Source organism: Urocitellus parryii, chromosome 3 (assembly GCF_045843805.1).
Source record: "Urocitellus parryii isolate mUroPar1 chromosome 3, mUroPar1.hap1, whole genome shotgun sequence".
In the NCBI taxonomy this organism is placed as follows: domain Eukaryota; kingdom Metazoa; phylum Chordata; class Mammalia; order Rodentia; family Sciuridae; genus Urocitellus; species Urocitellus parryii.
The window spans coordinates 210,202,687-210,215,878 of NC_135533.1; the positions used below are offsets into that span (position 1 = coordinate 210,202,687).

General features: G+C 58.2%; 1 protein-coding gene across 1 annotated transcript; it reads right to left on the reverse strand.

Moving 5' to 3' along the window:
- Window positions 1-101: 101 nt before the first annotated feature.
- Window positions 102-1,812, reverse strand: Junb (JunB proto-oncogene, AP-1 transcription factor subunit). The gene has a single exon (XM_026399694.2). It carries the CDS (start codon window positions 1,540-1,542, stop codon window positions 499-501), a length of 1,044 nt encoding a protein of 347 aa, XP_026255479.1. The 5' UTR covers window positions 1,543-1,812; the 3' UTR covers window positions 102-498.
- Between the last annotated feature and the right edge of the window lie 11,380 nt (window positions 1,813-13,192).

Below are 13,192 nucleotides of genomic sequence, written 5' to 3' on the forward strand. Positions count from 1 at the left end.
AAAGAACCTTTTTTTTTTTTTACTTAAATAGATTCAATAAAAAGAACAACACACACATACACACATCTTAAAATAAATTCTTTAGATATCAAGTGCGTGTTTCTTTTCCACAGTACAGTGCAGAGGGGGGAGTGCAGGGGGCGGAGGTCTCCTCCCTAGTGTCCCCGCGGGCTTGAGTACCGGGCAGCGGGGCCAGCTCCGCCGCAATCGCCCCCTCCCTCCCCTCCCTGTTAAATACACAAATATATTATATTCAATATGAATCGAGTCTGTTTCCAACAGAAAAAAAATACAAAAAAAAAAAAAAAACGTGGAAGGGGTCCTGTAAACGTTGAGGTGGAAGGACTGGGCGCAAAGCTGGCGGGCGGGAGTCCAGTGTGGTTTGCGGCATCCCAGGCCTCGGGGAGGGTGCCCACCGCCTGCCCCCTCTCCCCCTGTGGGAGGCGTGCACCCAGCCGTCCAGGCTGGGGGGTGTCCGTACGGGGGTGGGTGATGCGCTCAGAAGGCGTGTCCCTTGACCCCGAGCAGCAGCTGGCAGCCGTTGCTGACGTGGGTCATGACCTTCTGTTTGAGCTGCGCTACTTGCTCCCGGAGAAGGCCGGCTGTACTCGACAGGCCCGCATTCTCGGCCTTGAGTGTCTTCACCTTGTCCTCTAGGCGCGCGATGCGCTCCAGCTTCCGCTTCCGGCACTTGGTGGCCGCCAGCCGGTTCCGCAGCCGCTTGCGCTCCACTTTGATGCGCTCCTGGTCTTCCATGTTGATGGGGGACACTGGCGGTGTGGCGTCGCGGCTGCGCGCCTCCGGCACGGTCTGCGGTTCCTCCTTGAAGGTGGAGGCGCCGCGACCCAAGCCCAGCTGCGCGGGGTGGCCACCAGCAAAGGGCGGTGCGTGTGGGAGGTAGCTGATGGTGGCCGTCGGGTATGAGCTCCCGGTCCCGACTGTGGCCCCGGCGCCTCCGGAGGATGCGGAGGCTGGGGAGTAGCTGCTGAGGTTGGTGTAGACAGGAGGTGGCTCCTGGCCAGCATAGACGCCCCCGGGCCCGGCCGGGGGGCCACCGCTGGCTCCCAGAGACACGTTGGGAGGTGTCACGTGGTTCATCTTGTGCAGGTCGTCTAGGGCTTTGACAAAGCCGTCGGCGAAACCCTCCTGCTCTTCGGTGACGCCGCCCCCTGTGCCCCCTGCACCTCCGCCGCTGCCACCCCCGCGGGGGTAAAAGTATTGTCCCGGGGGTGTGGGCGTCGTCGTGATCACGCCGTTGCTGTTGGGGACGATCAGGCGCTCCAGCTCTGAGGAGGCGAGCTTCAGAGATGCGCCGGTGTCCGAGCCCTGGCCGGAAAAGTAGCTGCCCGCACCACTGCCCTCAGGGCCGGGGGCCCGTGCCCCGGGCGCTTTGAGACCCCTGTAGGGGTCCGCCAGATTGAGCGCTAGGCTCGGTTTCAGGAGTTTGTAGTCGTGTAGAGAGAGGCCGCCCGGGGCCCGACCGTATCCCGCCGCTGCGTAAGAGTCGTCGTGGTAGAAAGGCTGTTCCATTTTAGTGCACATCCGGGCGGCCCAGGCGGTCTGGGGAGGGTCCCTGCGGGGCCGCCCCGGGCCTCGCTCTGGCGGGTGCCGAGCTGTCCGCGGCAGTGGCCGGACTGGGTGTCTGGTCGCGCGTCGTGAGGGGCTGGCACCGACCAGGGGCAGCCAGCTGGCAGCTTTGAGCGAAAGCTCTGTCCTGCTTCCCGAGCCCCTCTCACCCTCTCTGGCGCGCTGGATTTCTCGGCTTCGCTTCCCCCAGCTCCCCGCTCCCTGCTGGCTCCGAGGCTGCCCGGCTGCGCTCAAGGTCCCAGCCGCTGAGTCGGAGCCCCAAGCCTTTATACCGCGCTTGTCAGCTGCGGAAGTGCGTTCCCATTGGCCGACGCCAGAGCCGGGCCCCCGCGCCCCCCTCTGGAGCGTGGGGAAGGGGAGGAGGCGGCTCGCGTCACTGTCAGGAAGCGCGTGTCCTTGTAAACAGCGGCCACGGGCCGGGTAGCTCGCCGGGGTTGCAGGGGGGAGGGGCTCGAGGGACCACGGGGTACGCGTGGAAGGAGGCTTTGAAAATCCGAGGCACAAGCGGGAGGGACTTCCGAGGAGGTTGATGATTCCCTTGGAGTTCACCAGGGCCGATTTAAGGACCTGGTACATAGGGGGTGGGGAGGGGGTCCCAAGCTGGACCGCGAAGGGTCTGAGGGACCCGGAGTAGCTGAGAGGTTGAAGGATTGCCAATACACTTCCCCAGAAAGTAGGGAAGGGAGATTGAGCCTGATAAAGTCAGGAGGGGTGAGGAGACTCCTGATCCAGAAATTAACTGGGGGTCCCAGGCAAAAAGGGGTTGAGGGACTGGAATATTCACAGGAGGGAAGAGGGGAGAGATCATAGGGGGCAGAGCAGCAGGATCCATTATGCAAGAAATGAGTAGGGTTTTTTTCTTTGCTTCTTTTTTTCCTGTGTGTGTCTGTGTGTGTGTGTGTGTGTGTGTGTGTGTGTGTGTGTGTATCCCCCCAGGGATTAAACCCTGGGGCACTTAATTCCTGAGCCATATCCTCAGCCCTTTTTATTTTTTTACTTTGAGACAGGGTCTCACTAAGTTGCTCAGAGCCTCTAAGTTGCTGAGGCTGGCCTCTAACTTGAGATCCTCCTGCTTCAGCCTCTCCAGCATCCAACCACTGTTCCCGGCATATGAATAGGGGTTCCTGAGTCCATGGAAGAGTCTGAGGATTCCCGCATAAGTGGGAAGGAGAAGGAATTGGGGGAATCTAGGTAGCAGACAGTGAGCAAGAATCCTAGGGTACAATGAGATGTAAAAATATGTGGGATAGAAGAGGGGGACATGTTTGTCAAAAGTGTGATCTTCTGCAAAGCCCTAATGAAATACAGTTAGAAGGCTCGGGCACACATCTTAGGAGCTAAGTGGACAATGACATGCCACAAGAGGGGGCTTTGAGGATCCTGGAGAAGGTACTGCTGCATCTTGTATCACTGGAGTTCTCCCTTGTGGGTGACTGTTTGGCACCTGTATACTCTGTCCCCCATCCCAAAAGCCCTCCCCTAGTGACGCGGGACTTGTCCGACACCCTGTCAGCTCCTGGAGCCTAGACCCAGCCGGGCGGCCGGGGTGCGGTCGCCCAACCCGACTCCCTTCCTTAGAAACAGGCTGGGGAAAGAGCGCCGAGGCAGGAAGTGTGGCAACAGCCCCGGGGGAAGGAGCCCGGCCCAGTCTCCGTCACTCGGATCCTACGGGACCTTGTGCCCCGCCCTGGGTCCGCCTGCATTCTGCTCTTGGCAAGAGGAACCTGGGCATGCGACCCCGGTGGAGGCCTGGGTGAGCAGAAGTCGCCCAGCCACAGAGGCCTCGCCATCCTTTCCCCCCCTTCAGTATAATGGTTCCGCCCGCGGCTCCGGCAGACCACCGCGAAGGCAGGCAGCGTGGGGACTGTTCCATTGGCCCTCTGGAGGGGGTTGCAGCCGGCCTGGTCGCCAAGGCAACAGGCCAGAGTCGGCGGGCGGGACTGAGGGCGGGGCGACCCCCGGAGTTTCTCCCCGACACCCAAATTAGGGAATAGGAAGGGGTGTGACCAGCGCTGTCCTGGGGCCCCAAGCCAGGAGCCAGGAGCCCTGGTAGCTGCCAGGTCCCAGGGCGCGCCCGGCCCCCGGACGGCTAGTCCCGACCAGCCCCGGCCGCCGCCCCCGAGGCCCCCACGGCGGCCCGGCCCGGCCCCGCCCAGCCGTTCTGGGATTGCGTGCTGCCAGGCCCGGCCCGGCCCGACCCAGCCTGGCAGGTCTCCGCCTGCCCGAGGGCCTGGGTCGGACTTCGCCCCCGGCCCGACAGGGCGCGGAGGGGGCGGGCTGATGCCTCCAGGCGTCCCAGGCGCCTGGGCAGGCTGGCACCGTGGTTGTGCGGCTGTCTCCTCCCTCGAGCAGGGTGCCCTTCCCTTTGCCAGGAGGTCGGGGCTCCTTTCTTCTCATACCCCTAGGGGTTGGATACCCCTCTCTCCTTCAGGTGGGCCAGGACCCACTTTAGTCTGGAGGTCTCTTCTACCATCCAGAATATCTAGAGGAAGGCTCTCTCCTTCGCCAGGGTGTCTCCCTCATCTGAGGGCTCCCTTCCCACCAGTCCAAGTACACCAAAACCCAAGGGGAGAAGATGAGAAAACCCACAGCCTCTTCCCCGAGAGGGCAGAGTGGAGGTTTAGATAGGCTTCTAGTTAGACTTAAGGTGGGACTTCCAAGCAGTTAGTAACCCACAAGAGCAAGAGGTGAGAGACCAAATCTCTCCCTCTTTCTCAACCTCCTGGGCCTCTGTTTTGTGGGAGGATGGAAGCTTTTTTAGGGTAGAGAGAGGCTGAGAACAAGGGCTAAATTGCCTTTATGAGGCAGGCTCAGAGCTCACCAAGCATGGTGGAGAGAAGGAAAATGAAAGATGAAAGAAAAACCAAGCTATGAGAGGACCGGGGAAGTCCAGTGGAGCAGTGGCACTTGGAGGAAGATCCCAGAAGAGGCTGGGGAGGGTCCCTGTGACCCCTAAGTGCCCCTCCCATCTTCCCCTCGCTTGAGTGGCTCCCCTCCCCCGCCCCAGGCTCAAGGGAGATTCCAGAGGCCGCTGAGTCTGGCAGGCAGGCTGCCAGGCCTGTGTCTCCTGCCCATGCTAATAACTGCAGCTGACATCTGGCCTGGCCCGCAGGGAAGTGCGGGCAGCATTGGGGGGCTGGGCAGGGCAGGCTGGGGGCAGCACCTTGGGAAGCCAATATGCAGGTTCCACTGCCCAGGAGTCCACAGTGAGTCATTAGTGGCCAGAGCTGAGGCTAGCCATGCCAGAGGGGAGCTCTGGAGAGAGGCCAGGCAGTCCCAAAGAGGACTGAGAGGAGGACAAGGACCTAAAAGCAAGAATGGGTGTACAGGGCAGAGGGCCAGGACAGGGAGAGATGCCCAGAGAGACACATGGAGGCTGAGGTAGTGTCATGCAGACAGACAGACTCAGAGACACTTAAGACCGGCAGACAGACTAAGAAATAGTAATTATTATTTTAATAGGTAACACTTATATGGCTCTGACCATGGGCCAGACACTGTTCTAAGTGGCTTTCATAAAGTAAGTCACTGACTGCTTCCAACAGCCCAGCAAAATGTTTGCTCTTTGTATCCCCATTTAACAGATGAGAAACGGAGGTGCAGGAGATTGAGGAACTCATCTGACGTTCCATAGCTAGAAGTGCTGTCTGCCTCTGGAGCATTAGCAACTCTATTGTGGATGATCACAATCAGACAGGCGTCTGTGCAGTGCCAAGCGCATGCCAAATTCTGTGGGTCCTTTTGCACAGGGGCTTCTTTACATGTTGGAGAAATGGAGCTGGCTACAGGATGAGGGGACATGGTGTTTGTGGGCGAGCCACCATGTTGAAGTGGGGTCTCGCCATGCACTCTATATGGGTGTTTGAGCAGGGGGTGGGGAAAGGGCCAGCAAGGGAGGGCGGGGGCCCAGCCAAGCTGGTACAGCCGGTTCCAGGCCCCTGCCAGTCTCACCCTTGTGGCCTGGGCACCACCCCCTCACGCCGCCCCGCTGGCGCCAGGCCTGCCTGGTGAGGAGGGTGTGAGGATAGCCCCCTCCCCCGCCTGGCCTGGGCACTGAGATTGGCAGCTGGATACTGCCCAGGCTCTAGGCTTCAGACCAGCACCTGGCTGAGCAGTCCCTGCCCAGGCTTCCCCCATTCCCTGGGGCCTGGGGGACAGGGTAAGGAGGAAGTTCACCCACCCCCACCCACGGGTCTCTCTGGGGCTTTTGGTCTTGGCATGGAGGGACTTCTCCTTCTTATAAATAGTTTGATGACCCTCCTCCTCCCTGGCTCCACTGACCAGCCCCTGGCAGGGCCCTCACTAGGAAACTGGGCCGGGGGCTGCCCATGAGTCAGCCAGTGGGCAGGCCAGAACAAGAACCCACAAGTCACAGCACCCAGCCTCCCGCGTCCCTGCCCCTGGGTGTGGACAGGCGCCTGGGCCAGAAGAAGCTGAGAATCGATCCCAGAGGCCCTTCCCCAGGAACCCCTAGCCTGCCAGCCACTCCTCCCCAACCCCTGTGGTTTTGGGGGTCCCTCACCCCTTCTCCTAGAGAGGAAGCTGCTGGGTTTCTTGGAAGCCGGCTCTTTCTTCACACTGACTCAGCTGGGCATAGGGGGAGTTTCCCACGGTGCTGTTGGTGAAGCTGGGGGGGCCGGAGCATCACTGGGATCCCAGGTGTCCCCTTTAATGGGAGATGTAATGAGAAGACACCCACACACCGCAGGGTCTGAGGCTGTGCGCTGGGCCTCCAGGGGAAGTGGAGAGCAGCAGGGAGGGAGGGAAGTGGGGGTGATATTTGGGGAGAGGAAGTGCCAGGATCTCTGGGGGGCAGAGCAGAGCCTAGCACCCCATAGAACCTCAGCGAAGTGGGGGGGGTGAGTGTCTGAGTGGCTTCGGAGTAGGCCTGTGGCTGGCCTGTCGGGGTGTGCGGGAATATGTGAGGCCCTTTCATGGGCTTGTGTCTGTGGGTTGGCCCAGCCCTGCAGGGGGTGTGGGGCTCTGGGCTGCCTGGCGTGGAAGGCAGGTGGCAGGGGAATGTATGCGCATGCCTGCACCGTGGAATGGGCTGCTCGTGGCTGGCCTGTGTGCACGGCTATGTAGGCTGTTTGAGAGTTCATAACCCATCATGCCTGTTGTGCTTGTGTGTGTGTGTGGTCTGTGGCTGATCTGTGTGTGTGTGAGAGAGAGAGAGGGACCCAGAGAAAAAAGAGGTCTGTGGCTGCTTTGTGTGTTCTGTGGTTGGTCGTGTATATGTGTGTGTGTGTGTGTGTGTGTGTGTGTGTGTGAGAGAGAGAGAGAGAGAGAGAAGTTTATGCTTGGCTGATGCGTGTGTATGTAGATTGTAACTAGTCTGTGTATGTGTATGGTTTGTGGCTGGTGTGTGTGTGTGTGTGTGTGTGTGTGTGTGCGAGCACGCGCTAGCCCACAGGGTGTCTCTGAGCCTGTGTGTTTATGTCTACCCAGCTGTGGCCATCCATGCCTCTCTATGCTGGGTAAGACCGTCTGGCCAGACCATGTCTAGAATGTGTCAATCTTTCTGCCCACATCTACCCACTCTGCCAGTGGGTTCAAAGTGTTCCTGGCAAGGTTCATGTCTGTAAGGTCTCATCTCCCCTCAAGTGTGTGTGCCATAGCTGTGGTAATAGGTGCCTAAGGCACTTGGCCGTGGTATGTAGGTGACTGCTCTATCCACCTATCCAGAGGTGTGTGTTTCTCTCTCTAGCCTCTGGGTGTCTGCTCTAGTTGGGGCATCGAGTGTTTGTGTGTGTGTGTGTGTGTGTGTGTGTGTGTCTGTCTGTCCTCTGGTGTCAGGACCTGACAGTGCACATGGATATCTGCACATGTCTTGTGTGGCTCTCAGGGTGCCTGTAATGAGTGATGGTACCTTCTCTCTGAGCCTGTCAACACTCGCGTATTTTCCGTGTGTCTGATGCATAGTTAACTGTGCATTTGTCTCGCCCATGTGCAGAGCTGGTTTATTCATGCCATGCATGCCCTGCCTGTATGTTTTTGACCTGTTGGTGCCTTTGCCTGTTTGACATTGTGTATAGATTTTTTTTTAAGTGATAGGAATGGAACCCAGGACATTGCTCATGCTAAACGCACACTTTACCACTGAGCTACATCCCTACAACCTGAGCCCCTTTGTCTTGCTTGAGTCAGCTGTCAGTGTGTCTGTCAGCCATTTCTGGTTCTCTTGCCCAGATCTACATCTGACCTTGTGTGTCCCTGGCTGGCAGTCTCTCAGTGGGATTTGTGCATCTGGCTCTCTGGGGTAACTGTGTGTGTACATTCCTGCAGCGCCACCCCCCTGCCCCTCGCCCCCAGTCTGGCCACCCTGGGCCATGTTTACTCTGCCCCCAGCTGATGTCTGCCCTGCCCTGGGAGGGGCTGACCCTCCTGTCTGTCCAGCCAGCAGTCCACAGGATGTTCCCGAGACGCTGTCTCCATCCGACATCCCCTCCCTCTGGCCACCCGCGGGTCAGGACCCAGGCGTCCAGGGCAGCGGGGGTGGGGCTGCCGCGTGGGGGGGTCCCTGTCAGGGCACGGGAATGAGGGTGGGGGGCAGGGCAGCGACGGGCCCAACAGGTTCCGCCTCATTCCTGCTCCGCCTCTCACTTCCTGGGTGCCCGCCTGGGGCAGGGGGTGGACAGAATGAACCCCATGGCCTCAGAGCGCCTGGGTGGGGCATGGAGCACTGGCTTCTGCGGGCACCCGGACATTCAGGGTTGAGGCAGGAGGAGCCCCTTCACTATCCCTGTGCCCAGTTCTGGATGCAAAGCGTCCCATCTATTATTCATCTAATCCTCACAACAACTCAAGGAGCTAGACATAATCACCTCCCAGTTCAGACGGGGAAACTAAGGTTCGGACAGCATGAGGGCAGAGACACGGCTGGAGCCCCCTCTAAATGCTGCTACCCGAGACCCCCAGCCAGCTCACCAACCCCCATCCCCCTCCTCTCTAAAAATGGTACGTGCAGGGTGGAGTACAAACCCTGCCCCGTGAGGCCGGCTCCGGGGGGCACCGCTTGCTCTGAGTCAAAATGGGCCCCTGGATGAAATGAATAAGAAAACGGCTTTAACCGTTTCATCGCCACGACAGGCTCTGCCAAAACTTCCTGTGGGCTGCGTGTGCGCGCGGGTGCGCGTGTGTGGTGGGGGTGCTGGAGCTGGGTTCCCGGAGGCCTGGGGTGGGGTTGGGAAAGCGCCCTAGTGACCTTGGTAAGGGCCAGCTAAAGGGACTCAGCAGCCGCCTCGCCTCACGGCTTCTCTCTGGAAGGGGAGCCCCTCCCCCGAAGCTCAAGGTCCCCAGAACTTAGTTCTCAGTGCCGGCTGCCTGGAGGGGGTCCCAAAGTCCCCAGCCCCCTCCCAGGGGCCTGAGTCACACGCGGGGAAAGCCGCGAGGGGTGAGTCACAGGGGCTAAGAAGAGGGAGCGAGGTCGGTGGCGGCCAAGGGACCCCCGGGCTGGCTTGAGTCACGCACACCCAGGCCTCGCTGACCCCCACCCCCTTCTCCGGAGACCGGGAACGGGAAGCTCATTGTCACTGGACTCGGGAGCTGGAGGAAGACAGGAAGTGAGGAGGAAGCACGCGCCGGGCTGCGCGGGAAGCTCTGGTTTCCATGACAACTGGGGGGGGTCTCAACTCCACTGAGGGGTTCTCCCCCAGCAGGGACTGCCCCCCACCATGTGCTGGGGAAGCCCCGGTGCGCTGGGTCGAGGGGCCGCAGGTTTCAGGTCGGGCAGGAAGGGGTTAACGGCAGCCCCCTCCGGGTTTCACCCGCGCCCCAAAGTCTCCAGTCGCCGGCAGGGCGGTGCTGCGCCCCGCGCGCCCCCGCCTCCGCCCCCGCGCGCGCTCGCACGCACGCACGCACGCAGCAGGGCCAGCCTCCGTCCCCGCTCTTGCACGCACGACCGCGTCGGGCTCCACGCACGCAGCGACCCCTGTCGTGTTTCACGTCACGCACGACGCACGCGCCCCCGCAGCGCGGGGAGGGGCCCTCACCTCCCAGAGCTTTGGGACAAGACGCCCCTGCGCCTATCGTCGCCTCCACCGGGGCTACTGTCTGGTGTGATTTTGACACCCCACTTCTCCTGCTCCCTCCGCCACACACTCAAGGTCACAAACAACTCTGACCCGCAGTGTCACACAGACACAGGATACACCTGCCACACGCTGGCAAAATCCCTCCTAAGTTACGCCAGCCTTGCGGCAAACAGGGACAGGATCACAGCATTGTCACCGACCCACAAGGAGAGGAGAGGCAGAGTCACACAGGCACATGGGTCACAAATGGCTTGTGATAGGGACACAGGTATTTACTTTTGCAGACACTGATAATGCTGCACCATTGAAGCAAAGTAGAACACCGATACCAAGTCTTGGACATCCGGGGCTTAGATTGTCATACAACCACCCCTCTTGTATGAAGACTGTAGCAGCAGAGACACATGGTAGAGACAAACATAGGACGGTCATGCCATTGTCACAAGATGCACAAAGTAGGTTACAGTGGCAGAGATAAAGCCACAAGGCCACACACATACTCAGATTGTCCAAGTGGTGTGGACAAACCAGGACACATGACCGGGTTACACTATCACAGAAGACACATGATAAAGACAATCACAAAGTAGGACATGGTCACAGGCACACAACCTAAGGCCATATTGAGGCACTGATTGTTACACACTTCTCACACAAAGAATGACAAGGAGCTGGCTGTGGTGACACTCCTGTAATCCCTGCTACTCAGGAGGCTGAGGCAGGAGGATTCAAATTAAAAGCCAGCCTGGACAATTTACATTTATTTTATTTATTTTTACGTGGTGCTGAGAATCGAACCCAGTGTCTCACATGTGCTCTCTACCACTGTACCATAACCTCAGCCCCCAGCTTGGACAATTTAGCAAGACCCTGTTTCAAAAAAATAAAGCTATTAGGGACGCAGCTCAGCTTAGTGGTATAGTGCCCCTGAGTTAAAAAAAAAAAAAAAAGTTAAAAAAAAGGATTGGGGATGAAGCTCAGAAGCAGAATCCTCCTGAATTCAATCCCCAGTACCAAGAAAGAAAGAAAGAATGGATGGATGGATGGATACTGAAAAATGACACCCTAGAGAAGCAAGTAGTAAGTATGAATACATAACAAATGAAGACAGAATGAGACAGCCACTCAGACACGGGCTATACACAGATACACTTGGTGCATCACCCCAAACCTGGATGTTATACACAAAGATGTTAGTCACTCCCCCAATCCCTGACAGCCTCCCCCACCATCAGATCACACACAAGATACCCAGGTGCACAAACTCCAGGGCCTCAAAACACAAGTGGACGCAGATGCCAATACACACTCAATCACAGATCCACCACCTCACATCTACCAAAACAAGCACAGGTCCCATGGATTCAGCACAGAGATGGGAGAGGGGCAGGATAGGAGTTGCTGGCAGGATGTCAGTATCTGGGGTGTCGGGGGCCTGCCAGAGTCCCCCAGGGTAATGGCGCATGGGGTCCATCCAGTGGCTCTGGTCAGTCACTGGGGAGGAGTCGTGGGGTCCTGTCCTCCAGTTGTGGAACTCAGGGTCCTTAAACCAGCCCTGATGACTGGGTCCCTGCCCAGATGTGCAGGCTGGAGGGGGCGGGCCAGGGTCCAGCTGTGGCCGCAGGGAGGGGCTGAGTCACTGGCTTCCCAGCAGTACAACCCAGGCTGGGCCCAGCTGTTCCTGGAAACAGGCAGGAGAGGGTGGGGTCCCCAATCCAGCTGGGGGCTGCTGACCCAGACCTGCATACTGGGGCTCAGTCCCTCCAAATAAAGGCCTCCAGACCACTCCTCCAAACTTTGGAGGCTCCCTGTCCCTAAAACAGGTTTGCATCCCTCCTCCTAGTATGGGGTACCTGTCTGAAATGAAGGGTTTGTGCCTTTTGTAGAAGATACCCAGATCCCTTCCCAGCACGAGGCCCCCTTTGTTGCAAAACAAGGATTGCTGGTTTTCCCACTAATATGTGCACTCCCTTCTTTCCCCCCAAATGTGGGCCTCCCTGCTGACCCAAATAGAAGGTTGTGACTCCTTCCCCAAATGGAGAGCAGGGACCTTTCCTTTAATCTTGGCTCCCTAGACATTTGGGATGCCCATAACATCAGAACTAACATTAGAATAATTTAAGCCAATTCCCCTAAATATTTGGATTCCTGTATTTTCCCTAAACATCAAAATCCCGTGACCCACCCCCACCCCAAATATTTAGAGGTCTGGCAGGTCCAGCCCTCCATTCTTTTAACAGCCCTGATTCCTGGCTCACCTCCCATTGCTACCTGGGGGCAGGGTGATTTGTTTCCCCCTTTGGGCAGCACCCTTTCCTCTGTTAGGTGCAGGACGGGGAACCAGCAGCAGCTGTTCTCACGCCCGCCCGCCTAAAGCGGTCCATTTGTAAGCGCCAGCCCTAGTCCCCTTCCCCTCTACCCTCCTCCACCTGGCTCCCAGAGGCTGGAGTCAGGAAAACAAGAAAGGGGTTGTGGGGGTGTGGAGCAGCCTCCAAGACTCTAGCGTGCGTGCGGCTGCGCATCTGAGTGGGCTGCAACCGGGTGTTTAGGGCTATAGGGACTATGTTCATGTGATGGGCGGGGGACTGTTGTCACCCTGCCCACCCGCTCTAGGACAAGATCACTGGTTCCAGACTCTCTGCGTGGATGGGAGTAGTGCTCCTCCCCTTCGATCTGGACCCGCCCCCAATGCAGAGCCCGCCCCTCCCTCTGGGTACAGCTAATAACCTCTAATTACTGCACATTACCCCACCCGCCTGCAAGGGAGTGGCCCCGGGGTCAAAGGGCGCCGGCTGGTGTTTTACCCTCTTCCTTCAAGGCTGGGTCCACCTAGAGCCACTATTTCCTCGTCTGCAAAACAGGGAATTAAAACAACACTTGACACGTAGGGTAGTGGATTTAAATCAGCGCAGATACTACATACAGTAAGCACTCCATAAGTGGCGATTTGCGAATTTATTGTTAACTATAATTGTTATGCCTCTGAGCTCTCTCGGTTGCCCCAGCTGGGTCTCCGAGTGGGCGCACCCTCGCCCCAGTAGGCAGCGTTCTTGAGATCTCCGCGCCCCCTGATGGGCGGAAGGGGACAGGCAACTTCAGCCTGGTCCTAGGATCTGAAGCAGGGGGTTATCTAAGGGCCAGTAAGGCTCAGGGGAATCTCAGTATAGGACTGATTCAGGCTGGGTAAATATGACTGTGCACTACCCAGGACCTGTGTCTGACTGACCCTTCCTACTCTCTTGTAGGACCCCTCCCTTATCTCCCTGTCCACCCTTGGGGCAGGGCTTCTGAGTCACATCCACTAGGAAGACCCTTTTAGGATTCCCCGACTCCAAGTTCATTGGATGTATCAGGACTCGCGCCTACCCACACAGATAAAGCCTCTGATCATAAGGTGGTTGGAAGAATTTCTTTCTGTTGGGCACAGTGGCGCATGCCTGTAATCCCAGTGGCTCAGGAGGCTGAGCCAGGAGGATGGCAAATTCAAAGCCAGCCTTAGCAATTTAGCAAAGCCTTAAGCAATTTAGGAAGACCCTGTCTCAAAATAAGACAGAGCTGGCTATACGGGGTAA

What these genes read in the sequence shown, in the direction of transcription:
- Junb (XM_026399694.2), bottom strand. Translation starts at nt 1,542, where the DNA reads ATGTGCACTAAAATGGAACAGCCTTTCTACCACGACGACTCTTACGCA.